We start from the raw sequence: 15,937 nt of genomic DNA, 5'->3' as shown, positions 1-15,937 counted from the left end.
AAGTCATTTTAACTCAAAGCATGATCTCTCTCTCTCTCAGTGTCACACGAACACACACAAACACACACACACTACATAAATGCTCTCATAGACCATCAGTCTAAAAGTAAACTCAGTGCAATAAAGACATGGTTGTAATGCCCTATCAGCCAATCCATCATGGTTAAGTGACCTGTAATTATTGATCCAGAGACAATTTATTACAATACAATTACAACAGTCTAGACGGCATTAAATAAAAGCATGACTTATCATTTTCATCTAAGCCTGACACTGGATAGGCCTGAGTTTAGCAATATTCTCAACTGGAAAGAACAGGGACAAATCAAACACATGCAGGCCCAGAATCAGTGCCTGGTCAAAAGTTACAGAAATATCAAAACACTGCAGTGATATGTGGGCTGACAAAGTCCTTAAACCTGCAATATTAGATTTTTTAGCCACAGGGGCAGAGAAACACCACAAAATTTACATATAATCACATCAATTTTAAGTGGATATGGCAAACTTTTAAATATGCAAACAGCTGCTCATATCCACATCCAGCACTTATGGAGCAACATTAATGTCATGTCTCTGTCAACCTCATGAATGTAAGTCCAATATTCACTCTCTTTTAGCTCTGTTTTTGATCACTACCAACTCCTGAGAGACATATCTTGCTCTTTAGCTGCTAAATGTTCCACTATGTTCCACAGCTAGTCTCTAACTGTGTCTGTTCATCATTTAGTGCAGGGTAGGTAGTGTATAGTGGGTTTTTAAAATATTTTCACCAAAAACATCATCATTCACTCATCACTATCCGCAAGACCTTTTACATCATACATGATCATTTGATACATTATTATAAAAATGATCAAATGATGATCACCACTTTAAACCTTTCCAATCCGAGAAAATCTCACAAACTTCACAAGCAGCAGTCCACAAAGAACATAATCTTCAAATCTTGACCATATGACTGAAACATCGGCAACTTGGTTCATGTTTGATTTGGTTCTGGGTTTATTCTGGGTTGGGTAGGTTTGCTCCCACCCCCACATTGGAAGCACCAATCTCAATGATGAACCAACATTTGGAATCAGGGAGAACCAGGATGAGAGCAGTGATGAAGGGGTCCTTGAGGGCCTGGAGAGTCTGAATGGGGGAGATACATGAGGGCATGTAAAGGGGCAGCAACAGAACTGTAATTTCAACTGAATTGTCTGTTATTTAGACAACCCAAAAAACCTCTGCATCTGCCTATGGATGGTCAGTGTAGGCCATTCTTTGACTGTTTGACTTTGCTGGGGTCCATATAGATGCTGCCGGCAGGGATGATAAAGCCCAGGAAGGAGACACTTTATTTATTTTTTATTTGTTTGTATATAAGAAAGTAAAAGATTTGATATGTACGCAAAGACATTCACATATACAATTAAAGAATTTAATTAAATTTTAATCACTTTATTTGAGCATAAAGGAAGATGAAGATGTTCAGACTAGTAGAAAATGAATGAATTACTGAGTTGAGCAAGCTGCTCTGCTTTGTGCCGGGGCTGAGTGGAGCATCAGGGCTCTGCCATCTAACTCCAGCATGTAAGGAAGAGACCAGAGACGAGGCATGACATGAATCAGGGAAAAGTGCTCTAAAAAGAGAAAATTAGACAGCGAAAACAGAGCTTTTAATCAGGAATGGACACTTTTACCCTGTGTCTAGACAGAGAGCGTAGCATTAGCAGCACTTTTAGCAGATCCGCTGCAGCAGCGAGTGACTACACAGGAGGAGTTCAGGTACATTGTTGAGTGTAGGTCATCCACATTTTGGAAGTGCCAAGAGCCCAATACACAATGACTGTAGAGTAAAACGGAGCAAATACTTCCATAGGCTGTTCAAAATCAGTTTGTCTCATATGTTCCGGTACCACTACAGATAATGCACTAATCTTTTGAGCAAACATAGCGTGAGCAGCACATTTAGCAGATCAGTGTCTTTCCCTTGGAGTGCCTTGTGTGCAATGTGGACAGCTCAGTTCATTCAAAATTATTACGCACACACAGAAATCACCATCCTCAAGGTATTCAGCAAACTAATGGTCAGACTTGACAACAGTCCCATTATAACTCAATGATTAACAATGCAACGATGGGTAACTTGTACAGTTCACATTGCTCCACAAACTGCTTGATGTAAAGATAAAGGGCCTTGGCATCCATCTTTTCAGAGCAGTCCATAAATCTAAGAAATCGCTCTTTTATTTCCAGTTTGTCTGCATATCTCACACATAGTGTCAACTGTTCCTTCTTGAAACTGAGTGGTTTGTCCACAAGAAGAGTATAGAATCCATTATCCTCAATAGTCTGAGTGATGTGTTTCACAATTTTGGCAGCAATCTCCAACAGCTCTCTCTGAGGATTGTGGCTTGTAAGATTGAAGGAGAATTCCACCTAGATTTGAAAGCTTCATCACACATGGAATACCATCTACACAACTCACACAACAGAAAGTTTCCCTGATTTCTTAAAATCTCAATTTCATCATTCCCCCGCAGTGCAAGTCCCTGTTTGCTCAGGAAAAGCAGCATTTGACCAATTAAAATTGCATATTCCCTGTTGCACTGCATGTTGGCTTGCATGTTTTTTTTCCTGTTTGAGTCCTTGTTTGTATGCAGGTAGGAGTAGAATGAAGCTGTGATCAGCCTTACCAAATGCGGGGCTAGGGAGGGGTTTGTAGTAGAAGGGGCTTCCTGTTCTTAACAGTGGTTATTAAGGCCAGGGTTGATGATGCAGGACACATAATGGCTTTCTTTTTGGTGAAGAAGTCAAATCAATTTTATTTGTATAGCCCAATACCAAGAATCACAAACTTGCCTCAGTGGGCTTTACAATCTGTACAGCAATACAACATCCTCTTTCCATCCTTTTTCCTTTTTTCCAAAAAAGAAAAAGAAAAAGCTGACACTGACAGGGGAGGACGATAGTTGGATGATGCCAGCAGCAAGGGAGCTCTTGATGCATGTCCTCTGTTTTGGGTGCAAAGGGAGATAACAGATGCACTTTGAGAGGTGCAGACCATGGTAGGAGATCTATGATGTAGTTGTGGGGCTGATGTGGAGGCAAGGGGGTGGCCTGGGCCCACATCTGGGGGTTTAACTTGGGTCAGACCAATGCTCTTTCTTAGGTAGAAGATGAAGCTTTTGGGAGCTATAGTTCAGTCATGGCTCCATGTTGCAATGTCCACTAAAAACTGTCAGTAATGGAGCATCTGTTTTTCAGCAGCCACAGTTCTAATACAGCTGTTTACTGATATTTTCCTGTGTATTGCAAGCATATTGAATACAAACATGGAGCTTGTTTAAGGCTGGTAACAAATGCCATGTGGCTGTACTTTAATACAACAATCTTTTCACCCTTATCAATATAACCAGTCACACAGCACAGCTAATGCCATTACTGTTCAGAAGGTCATCTAACTCTTCACCAGTTTCAGCACAGGCATCCCTCTTTCAGCCCACTCACAGTTTACAAGCACACTTTGTGGCCTTGTACACGAAATGCATGTGAACAGATAGTGTCGGTATTCTCTGCACTAATCAAAGGCCTCCATTCAGCTGTCTATCAACTTGGCTTGTTAGCAGGGTAAAGAGTCTGGGCCTAGTCAAGTCAGAGAAGTTTTCTGGGCTTGTACTTCATTCATTGCTGCTTGTTTCATGTTTGCTGGTTTATTCTTTACTGTGCATCCATGAGAATGTGAGTAATCAGTTATTATTCTGTAATTGCAATTAGCGTTGCAGTAGTGATATGGTATTGTACTGTACATATATAGTGACAGCGCTCAAGTCCCTGTAATAGTTTGACCGTCATGTCACTTTAGTTTACTATTGCAAATGTTCCTTATTGTTATTCATTGTAATGTATATGATCCCTGACAATGTTATTTATGTTTATTGGTGATTTATCACTGTGCTGTCAGCCTGGCCAAAGTGCTGTAAAGGAACCTAAGGCTGTTTTTATTCTCCTCTATTAATGATGAGTAATACGCAGCTCTGGCATTACAGAGGGCCTTCTATATGTTTAAAACTATCTTGCCAGAGTAAGCGAGATTCTTCTAGTTTGGTGGAACGCCAAATCCTTTCAAATTTTTGCGATGTTTGCTCTAATTTGTAGGTTTGGGAGTTATACCATGGAGCTAACCTCTTATGTTTTATTATTTTCCTTTTTAAAGTGGTGATGGAGTCAAGTTTTATTTGCAGTGACCTTGTGGCACTATCAACAAGATTATCAATTTGAGAGGGACTAAAATTAACATAAGAGTCCTTTCAGAAAGAATTGAGATGTAATATTAATGCTTGATTTATGTTTCTTATCTGTCTTTCAGATTATTGTTGGAGAAGACGGGACATGTGGTATAAACTGCGTGCATACCATTACTGATGGTACAGTCCAAATGGCCTTGGTTGATTATTTTGCAGCACACATGTAAGTAGCCAAAAATAAATGAGCTTGTGTGGGTGCAAGTGTAGATGTTTTGATTTGTTATCATCACATGAGTGAAAGGTCAGCAATGAGGCAAAGTGTACACATTATCTAAAATCTCAATATACTGCTAGCAACATGGACAGGTGGAAGGAATCTTGTTTTTGCTATACCACACATAGGGCTACATAATAGGCAAGGCAAGTTTATTTGTATAGCACATTTCAACAAGGCAATTAAAAGTGCTTTACATAGGGCATAAAAAGCATCAAGACTATAAAAGCAACAATGTACATGGCAATGTAAACAGACATTTAAATACAATTAAAAAGTTTTAAATTGCAAACAAAAAGAAGCTAAAATAGAATAAGTTACACTGCGCTGTAAAAGTTACAGTGCAGTGAAAGTAGGCTGACCTTGTAATTGTCTCAATGTGGCTGTTGAAATTCAGGTTCTGAGTCCATGACTACACCAAGATTTCTGGCTAGGTTTGTGGTTTTTAACATTACCGATTAAAGCTGGGCGCTGACTTAACATCATTCTTCCTTGGCTCCAAAAACAGGGTTAGGGTTAAACAATTGCTTCAGTTTTATCTTTGTTTAATTGATCCATCATTGATTTCCATCCAATCATTGATTTGTTCAATGGACTTACTCAGTGCTTGTGTTGTAACATATTTTGTTGTAAAATGGGGACCCACATGTAAAGCATTGCTTTGCAGCACTAATATTGGTCAGAAACCAATCAGGGTACCTGACAAATCACTTGGATATACTGTATGAAAGAGATTTAATGTGTCCATGCCTAATGTCCTCTCATATCATTTCTTTTCTCTTGTTTGTGGAAACAGGAAGAAGTCAGAGATAATGCAGTCTCCCATGGTGCCTTTGCCCATGCCCCAGAAACTACACTTCAACATCACACCTGAGATCAAGAAAGAGATTGAGGAGACCAAGCACAGTATGGACATGTGAGAACAGTTTCCAGTTGTGTTACATACAGTTATGTAGATCATCAATGGCCAGAAAAATAGAAACCCAGAGGAGGATGAAGGGAGTCGTTATTGCCATTTCCATATGTTGCTATTTTCACCCATACACAGACCATAAACTATTTATTAATTGAATTTACAGAAAATGTACTATATTGTGGTATGTATTGTTATCGATATTTGAAGTGACCTCAGGATATGAGATTTTGGTCATATCACACACCCATGAACTGGCACTGAACTTTGACATTGGATGTAAGTCACAAAATGCAAATTGTCCAAAATGGGCTGGACATTATGGTGGGTAACAGGAAGGCGGGTTTAAGCTGTGCCAAAGTTGAAGAGTTGCTCAGCTTTTCTAATTCATTGATCTCAAAGATAATCAATAAAAAACACATAACACTCTGGAAAAACATTTGCTGATTAGGAGGAAATCCTTTGTAGATGGACATGGGAGATGTTGAATGGCTTTTGGCACAAGTGTTTTAGGGCAAGACAACCACTGTCAGAAAACATGATCAGTGCTGCATTGTGCATGTAGCTTTTGAGGGAGATCTAATGTCTGTTGTAAACCAACAAAGATGACTGCAGTGAGCTCAGAAGTGCCACCATGATTGTAGACTCAGGTTGCAGCATCATGAGGTTCTGGACCCATCATAGGGGCTCTAGGTGTGCATATGCGAGTGCTGACCCTAGGCACCTGATTGACAATAAACTCGCCTTCCAGACCAATGCAGACAACATTTACAAAAAAGGCAAGGCAGCGGCTCTATCTCCTCAAGAAGGGGAACTTCTCAGTTAGACACAGGAACAAGCTCACCCAGGTGATACTGAATTGGCAAACCTTTTTCTTGGATGCCTACCTTGAAACTGTGGTTTTCTTCTTCTTCTTTTGGCTGTTCTCATCAGGGGCCTCTGCATCTTCCTCTGTCACACCAATCACCTGCATGTCTTCCCTCACCATGTCCATGAACTTCCTCTTTTGCCTGGCAGCTCCATCTTCAGCATCCTTCTCCCATTACAACCAGCATCTCTCCTCAACATAGGTCCAAACTATCTCAATTTCATCTCTCTCAGTTTGTCTCCAAACCATCCAACCTGAGCTGTCCCTCTAATATACTCATTCCTAATCCTGTCCATTCTCGTAACGTCCAGTGAATATCTTAGCATCTTAGAATATCAACTCTGCATCTCCAGTTCTGCCTCTTGTCTTTTCATCTGTGCCACCGCCTCCAAACAATACAGCATAAGTCTCACTACCCTCTTGTAAACCTTCCCTTTTACTCTTGCTGGTACCCGTCTGTCACAGATCACTCCAGACACTCTTCTCCACCCACTCCACCATGCCTGCACTCTCTTCTTCATCTGTCTTCCACACTCCCATTATTTTGAACAGTTGACCTCAAGTATTTAAACTCATCCACCTTCACCACCTCTACTCCTTGCAACCTCACCATTCAGCTGTCCTCCCTCCCATTCATGCACATGAATTCACGTCTTGCTCCTACTGACTTTCATTCCTCTTCTCTCCAGTGCATACCTCCACCTCTCCAGGCTCTCCTCAACCTGCTCTCTACTATCACTACAGATCACAATGTGATCCGGGAACATCATAGTCCACGGAGACTCCTGCATGATTTTGTCCATCAACCTGTCCATCACCATTGCAAACAAGAAAGGGCTCAGAGCCGATCCTTGATATAATTTCACCTCCACCTTGAACCCATCCATCACTCCAACCACACACCTCACCGCTGTCACACTGCCCTCATACATGTCCTGCACCACTCTTACATACTTCTCTGCCAGTCCCAACTTCCTCATACAATACCACATCTCCTCTCTGCACCCTGTCATATGCTTTCTCTAGACACGATGCCACTCCTTCTGACCTTCTCTATACTTCTCCATCAACATTCTCAAAGCAAATATTGCATCTGTAGTGCTCTTTCCTGGCACGAAACCATACTGCTGCTCACTAATCATCATCTCTCCTCTAAACCTAGCTTCCACTACTCTTTCCCATAACTTCATGCTGTGGCTGATCAACAGCTCTACACATCACTTTTATTCTATAAGATCAGTGCCAGTACACTTACTCTCCACTCCTCAGGCATTGCCTCACTTTCCAAGCATGTGTTAAACAATCTAGTTAAGAACTCCACTGTCATCTCTCCTAAACATATCCATGCCTCCACAGGTATGTCATCTGTCATCCAACCACCTTTCCACTCTTTCTCCTCTTCATAGCTGCCCTCACCTCCTCCTTGGTAATCCACTGAACTTCCTGTTCACTATCCCCACACCATCCAACTTCATCTCTCTCTCATTTTCTTCAGTCATCAGCCCCTCAAAGTACTCCTTCCACCTTCTCAACACACTCTCCTCACTAGTCAGCACATTTCCATGTCTACCTTTCATCACCCTAACCTGCTGCACATCCTTCCCAGCTCAGTCCCTCTGTCTAGGCAATCAGTACAAGTCCTTTTCTCCTTCCTTAGTGCCCAACTTCATATACAACTCGCCATACACCTTTTCCTTAGCCTTCGCCACCTCTTTCTTCGTCTTATGCCATATCTACTTGTACTCCTGTCTACTTTCTTCATCTCTCAGGCTATCCCACTTCCTCTTCGCCAACATCTTCCTCCGTATACTTTCCTGTACTTCCTCATTCCACCACCAAGTCTCCTTGTCTTCCTTCCTTTGTCCAGATGACACATCAGGCACCTTCCTAGCTGTCTCCCTCACTACCTCTGCAGTAGTTATCCAGCCATCTGGCAACTCTTCACTACCACCCAGCGCCTGTCTTAACTCCTCCCTGAACTCCACACACTTCCTTCTTCAACTTCTACCATTTGATCCTTGGCTCTGCCTCCATTCTCTTCCTCTTCTTGGTCTCCAAAGTCATCCTACAGAACACCATCTGATGCTGCCTAGCTATGTTCTCCCCTGCCACCACCTTGCAGTCTCCAATCTCTTTCAGATTGCACCTCCTGCATAAGACATAATGCACCTGTGTGCACCTTCCTCTACTCTTATATGTCACCCAGTGCTCCTCCCTCTTCTTAAAATAATTTACATATTTATATATATTTTCCATAGCCATTTCCATCCTTTTTGCAAAATCCACCATCATCTGTCCTTCCACATTCCTCTCCTTGACACCATACCTGCCCCTCACCTCCTCATTGCCTCTGTTCCCTTCACCAACATGCCCATTGAAGTCCGCTCCAATCACCACTCTCACCCCCTTGGGTACACTCTCCACCACTTCATCCTAACTCACTCCAGAATTCTTCTTTCTCTTCCATCTCACACCCATTTTCTGGGGCATATGCACTGACAGCATTCATCACCTCACCTTCAATTTCAACATTAGCATAGTTTCCACTGGCACCCTATTGGTCAACAGTAATACTGGCAGCCATTGGTAAACAAGGCCTCAACCAATCCGGTATGGAAATCTGATGTATGATCCGCATATTTGATTTGGCATAGGTTTACACTGGATGCCCTTCCTGACACAACCCTGCCCATTTAGTCGGGCTTGGGACTGGCACTAAGAATACACTGGCTTGTGTATCCCCAGTGGTTGGGTTACTCTGAAACTGTGATGATTTTTATTAAATTCCTTCAAAGTCTTCACTACAAATATTATATAAGTCTGGACAGACATAGATGTAAACTCAAATTTGACTGGTTAGCAGAGGCATACAACCACAAGACGATATTTCTAGTTTCTTCAGGTATAGATTTTAGGTTAAGCTTTAAACCGATGCAAATTCAGACTCACAATGTACTGATTTTACTTAACCGTTCTGTGTATTTAAATAATGGCTGTTCTGAACCTGTATAATTCACAACAAACCTGCTACCATTATTACAGCATGTTACATTAGTTCTGCCATGGTCATTCACCTCAAAGCGAAAGTGTCTCCACACAGCACTCCTGCTGTTGTCCATATCTACAAACATTAGTAGTGAACGCTCTGCTGCTGGCTCTGTAATCTTAGGCAAGCTAACATTCTGAAAAAAAAACAACAGTGTGAGTGATGGGAAGTGGGGCTGCTGCTCCATGTGGGGTGGTGTGTGTGTGTAGAGAAGCTTCCTGTCCTAAGAAAGGAGGAGCAAAGAGAGAGAGAGAGAGAGATGCAGAAAATGTGTAATGGCATTACATTTGTCAGAATCTATGTATCAAAAATGTATAGTTTTTCCTTTATATTCATTCGGCAGCGGCACACCGCCACTGCCAAAATTTCACACAATCATTAACATCAGTGAGCTACCAATGATTTTCACTCACACACTGTGTGAACACAATAACAACCTACGTTATTGTGGAATTGTTTTGAGTTGAATCCTCCCTCTCTTCATTCTTCAAAGGACATCTATGTTAAAGGTACAAGAGTAGCATAGCTCTGTTAAGGAATAGGGCAGTGCTTCATGTGTGTGTGTATGTGTAGTGAGTGTGTAAATGAGCATGTGTAGTTGATCAAGTGCAGAGAGCGAGCAGCATAAAAGTGACGTGAATGTGAGCAGAGTGGTGGAAAAGGTTAGCAGTAAGTTGTCACTTTGTCAGTATGGCAGTAAATGTAGCCTGTCAACCTAGGACTGATTTATATTGTACATGTAATACATTTATACTTGTCATTAGGCATAGATATATGCTGAAACACTGCAAATATCTGTCAGACTCACTGTCTAGAGATTTCTCTCATCTCTACCACTACAGACTGGCCCAAGACCTGGATCTGAGAATTAAGGTATTTCACTACTTTGGAAAAAATGTCATAAAGGCCCTCAAGATGAGCCCTGATGCTTTCATACAGATGGCAATACAGCTGGCCTACTACAGGTGAGACACTGAAAAGTCATGTGGAGATGGACTGTTTTTGTATGCACACGTTTTGCTCTTTACATTCTAAACCAAGGGTAGTTAGAGAGCTGTGAAGGTTTCATGTATAAAAACCTTGATCACACAGTTAGGCTGCAACAGAGATTCTTGCATCCATTATCTGAGAAGAAATGGATTCACCCAGTTTTCAAAAGTTTTCAGGTTGTATTTAACAAAATCAGGGCATTAATAATATAGAAACACAATACTGTGGTCACATGCGATACATTTTCTTATTAGCCACAAAGTGGAGTAATGGATAAACAAATCTTCTCAGCAATATCAAACTGTACTCATTGTGTTTGAGGAGCTACAGTGTGTGTTTGAATGGTTAACAAGTTTGTTGTTGGAACACAGTTTAAAAAGATTTCTCTGATTTCTTTTGGCAGGATGTATCAGCGGTGCTCATCAGTGTTTGAAGCTGCCTCCCTGCGTATGTTCAGAATGGGCAGGACAGAGGGAATCCGTGCAACCTCAAGTGCCTCAGCTGCCTTTGTCAAGGCCTTTGATGACCCCAGAAAACAGGTAATTCTAAAGCAAACTCCTATATAATGTTCTCGTGGGTTTTACTAGTCCCACCAGCACATTACGTTCTATACTGTATACAATACCTACCTCAGTTCTGAGAAGCCTGCACAGTCTGTCCCTGCACATTGCAATTAAAGTGAACATACATCGAACCTATTTTACGCCCGGTGCAAAGTGGTGCCAAGGACGACGTAAGTGTCTTTGTTAGTTTAAGACCAACGCAGTTGTCATTTTCTCATCCAGCACCACCATTTTTTAAATAGCAAATGCACTTGCACCCATCTGAGCACCCATGGGCGTGTTGGTCTTAAAATGAGGTGTGGTCAGGTGCATTGATGGCGCATTGCTATCTTGACGCAGTAGAGAGCGATTGCACTATTGACCAACAAAAACCTGGTCTGAAGTCAGTAGCACAGTGTTTCACTTATTTTAAGGGTGCATTATCAAGATAGTAGATAGATTGGTTTATTGCATGTTACGCCGAAAACACACCCATGATTAATTAAGAGACTATGGACAACCCCTATGAACCATGCGCCTGGTGCTCCGACCATTTTTTCCACCGTTAAAATAGCAAAGGTGGATTTGGACACACCCTAAATGCACTTGTGCCATGCACCTCAGACCGTGCACTTTGGATCGTTAAAATAGGGCCCTGTATCCTGGTAACTTTTATCTTGAGTACATTCTGTCTCCATGTTCTGTGGGGCACAACAACAAAAACACTACAGCAAATCAATACCACTGGCTGAGTTGTTGTGGGCATGTTGCCACAGGAAACAGGTAGAACTACATATTAAAAGTGGTGTAGCCTGGAATTAATTTATATGTTCACATGCTTTGTGTTTTTATCTCTCTGCTGCTGCTCAAGCAGTTGCCCCGTGGGGACAAATAAAGTAACTGAGTGATTGAAATTATGAAAAACTGCTATAGATTTAAAAATTTATCCAGCAGTATATACTGTTGTGAAAATTTGCTTTAACTTGACAACATTATCAAACTTTACGCTTTTGCATATGAAGAAGAAACCCATATGTCCAGTTGAAGGCAGTGGTTCATACTTCCCTCAAGTCAAATCAAGTCCATCAGATATTATGCCTTTAAGATTTCTGAGGGTTTTTGATACTGTTGGTCGTACATATTTTTTTGTACATGTTTTATTATAAATACTTCTCTTTCCACAGGCACTTTTCTTCTTGCTTTAAAGTTGCATTAGTGGACCTATTTCTTAATAAATCTAAACTTGACCTTCTGAAGCCAAAACACCCATCTCCTAATTACCATCTCTATCGAAGGTTTTTAAGAATGTGATTCGCTCAAAGTTGATCTCTTTTATGAATAAGACATTTCAATCAGGTTTCCACCCCCTTCACATCACTGAAACCACCCTTATTATTGTAAGAACAATCTTTTACTCAGAGCTGATGCTGACAATTATTTAATTTAACTGCCTTTGGTGCTTTAATAGTATTGTGCTGCATAACATTAACACTAATAAACACTAACCTGCTACAAGTGATGAGTTGTTCCTGTTTTTCACAGAACACAGAGAAGGTGGATTTATTGGAGAAAGCTGTAAAAGTACACACATCATTATCCTACATGGTGAGTATCATTTACAGCACTACTCAATACTTAAGTTCAGTGGAGGTAAAGTTTATTATCAGTGTAAAGATGCCTTTAAGCAACAACTGTTGTTAGAGCATATTATGAACAGTTGTCCCTTTATACTATCCTACCTTACATTTATGACTAGTTTCTGATCAGTTTCCTCCTATGGAGCTTATTTTTGCTATTTGTACAAGACATTTACTTAAATATCATTATCATATCCAGTTAAGGATTAGCAAAAAACTGAAAATACTTTGTGGGGGTTTTCACGTTTAGTGGGATTACAGAGCAGTGTATTCAAGGATACACAATGCACTTCTTTGAATAACACTGAATGTAAACTGAAATTTTTGTTTACACGAGAACTCCACAGGATAACATAATTACTACATGTAATGATCCACTAGAAAGAACAAACAAATTGAATTGTCTCCATTTTTACAGGCAGTGATTGGACAGGGCATAGATGAACATCTTGAGGGTCTTAAAACTCAGGCTATTGAGGAAAAAATCCCCATGCCTGATTTCTTCACAGACATCTCCTACACTAAAGCCTTTGACTACGACCTCTCTACAAGTCAGGTAAGGGCAAGGGTTTAAACTGTGTTATAGAATAAAAATACCACTATATTGCAACTAAAGATAGTAAACACATTACTTATACTCTGCAAAAAATGGTTAATTAGTGTGCTCTTCTATAGGGATGCACATTTATATTCTCCTATTCTATATTAGTGTGCTCTCCTTCAGTGATGCATACTTATATCCTCATATTTCTGTTATTCTGAATATCTAATGAGTTTCAGGTCAGACTCTAACATTGGAGGATGGTGAACACTTACATCTTTTCCACTTTTCCTATAGCATTCAATTACAAATTTGATGAGTGGAACCTGGTGGTGTAGCCAGCTACAATAAAACCCTTTTGGTAAACCGCTAGGTGCTGAAGCTTCAGTAGTGTAAAATACAGCCACAATAATTTAGAACAGAAAACAAACACCTATGTCAGCAAGAGGGCTGTGTGAAATGACTAGTGACAACTGTAGTTAAGCTGTTTCAACTGAAACCTTTCGGTTTATACTTGTGAGCTGACATTAAGTTCTTACTGTTCCTACTTAAATTATCACTTACACTTTGACAACTTTACCTCTTTCATTGCTTGAATTACTTCTGAATCTTCAAACACTTTCAGATGCAGATTTTCAGCAGTCATCAAAAATACATTTTTATCTGGAAAATGTTGCCTTTCCTAGTTTTACATGTTGCTGAGAAAATCACAGGAGTATGTCAGCATATTGCTGCCACCACAATGACAGTTTTATTGCATTACAAGGAACTTTCCTCATTTAATGAAGGTCCTTTTCACATTATAACAAAATTGTTTCATGTTATTCTCGTATATTTTTTCATTATTACTAGATGTGTTACTGCAAATTATTCAGGTTTTACCAGAAACTTTTCTTGTTATAGCAGCATATCACATTATCTTATTTCACAGAACTTCTCATTATTTCACAAATCAGTATATCTCATTATGACATGTTAAGCTACTGTTGTGATAACAAGAATCTGCCATATGTTGTTAAAACAAGAAAAAAGACACAAGACACAGAGCCTCCATTGGCTAGAAAATGTGATAATGGCTGGTTTAATGTATATGGCTTGATTTAGGTTTTATTTCATGCATGGGATGAGACTTAAGTATCATTCGTTCATGTTGTATCTATACCTGCTTTCTGTGAAGGGTCATGGGAGGGGCTGAATATCCAGCTCACAGAGGCAGGGTTTTTCTTGCATAGGTTTTACAGAAATATTTTTGGTTTTATAGAAATGTGATTGACTAACAGATGTTCTAATCATAAATGATTGTGATTCTGTAGTGCTACACGCGGGATAATTGCATCAAACTATTTAGAAACGCTCTTGGAGTTATTCATTCACTGTGTAGTCTGTAAGTTACTCTATGGGGAAAACACAATTAGGCCTATGTTAAGAGGGTTGTAACTGTTTGCACCCTTCCACTGTCCCAGCAGCCATGTTCATATTCAGCTATATCTGCCTGAGGACTCAAGACTAACGGCATCCCAACGTCCCGGGAACGGTAGAAAATGTGTTCAGGACAAACAGAGATCATCCCCGGGACTAGGGATGTGCCCAAATATAAATACATTATTCGGCAAAGCACCAATAGTGGGTTTTTTTTTACAAATATTTGTTTCATACAAATATTTTAAAAATTATGTGTTTTTGGGAAGAAAAATAAACCATGTCAACTACCAACATGCAGGTCGGTTACATCTCTATCTCAGTCTCTCTCCTTCGCTGTTACATCTACAGCAGGTATTAACGAGGGGAGTCACATCCACCTGCAACATGACACATAATTCCTAATTTGGACATCACTCCCAGAGTTGGGAGTGTTCCCCAAAGATAAAGCTGAGCTGCTGACACATGAACAAGCTTCATGAGCACTTATTGTAACCCTTTAATTTTCTAAAATTAAAAGTTTAATGAAAACAAAAGCAGGATTTTTAAGCCTCTTTCCACTTTTATTCGAATACAAATACAAATAATTTTGCTGCCTCAACAAATACAGATACAAATACAAATACTGGGCCCTCTGCACATCCTTACTCGGGACGCCTCTGGGACAAAAGAGATTTTATATATGATTTTTATTTATTTGTTTTAAAGTATCACTTAGTAAATAATGAACTGAACAGGGTGCTGACTACAACAGAGCATGCCTTCTCATGCTGTTACTATAGTTATTATCACTGACTGGCTACTCAGTGCAAGACCTGAAATGTTCCCGTGGTACCACCACCAGTCAATCTGTCCCTTCAGTCACAAATGGCTTGCTAGCAGGACCTCACAAATATGTTGCGCTTGTTAAACAAAACACAGAGGTATCCTGGCTGTGTGTATATTAGCTAAAGCATACATTGAGACCATTTCAATATATTATTGTGGTCTTTTTTGTTATACTCTAAGCCTTAAACACTTATCAGATTGGACGGGTAGGATCATAAAAAAATGACATTCTGATTAATAGCGGATGGCTCACAGGTGGTGAAATAATACATCATTAATAAGGAAAATAATAACATTCTCTAAATGTGAACAGAGCAGAGAGGCTGCTCAGCTCTCTGCATTTTTCATCAGGTATGAATTACTGACTCACAACTAAGCAAAATAACAACAGGGAATACTCAGAAATATACAGACACTAATAACAATTATTGCTGGAGAAATCTTTCCAGACCACATGGGTTATCAGGAGCAGAAACGGGACCACAGCATACAGCAGACATAGTAGGCTACATAAGCAAAGGCACAGTTCACACTGGAAACGTTTACAATTAGTGCCTACTGAAACAGCATCTCTAATCTTTAAAGTAAATTGTTAAAGAAAACACTCATTAATCAATCGGATTTTGCGATTTTGGGGTCCCAAG

The 15,937-nt window shown here is 40.1% G+C and overlaps 1 protein-coding gene across 2 annotated transcripts in view; it reads left to right on the top strand.

The window, feature by feature from the left end:
- Window positions 1–15,937, top strand: part of LOC122968882 (carnitine O-acetyltransferase-like) — a 34,935-nt gene that overhangs the window by 18,070 nt on the left and 928 nt on the right. For both annotated transcript variants that reach the window (XM_044334396.1, XM_044334395.1), the window contains 6 exons: window positions 4,358–4,458; window positions 5,306–5,425; window positions 10,179–10,301; window positions 10,730–10,865; window positions 12,411–12,473; window positions 12,924–13,061. In XM_044334396.1, coding sequence (XP_044190331.1) covers window positions 4,358–4,458; window positions 5,306–5,425; window positions 10,179–10,301; window positions 10,730–10,865; window positions 12,411–12,473; window positions 12,924–13,061 — 681 coding nt within the window. The remainder of the gene's footprint in view (window positions 1–4,357; window positions 4,459–5,305; window positions 5,426–10,178; window positions 10,302–10,729; window positions 10,866–12,410; window positions 12,474–12,923; window positions 13,062–15,937) is intronic.

This window comes from Thunnus albacares, chromosome 18 (genome assembly GCF_914725855.1).
Source record: "Thunnus albacares chromosome 18, fThuAlb1.1, whole genome shotgun sequence".
Classification (NCBI taxonomy): domain Eukaryota; kingdom Metazoa; phylum Chordata; class Actinopteri; order Scombriformes; family Scombridae; genus Thunnus; species Thunnus albacares.
This window is presented reverse-complemented; position numbering and strand designations above follow the sequence as displayed.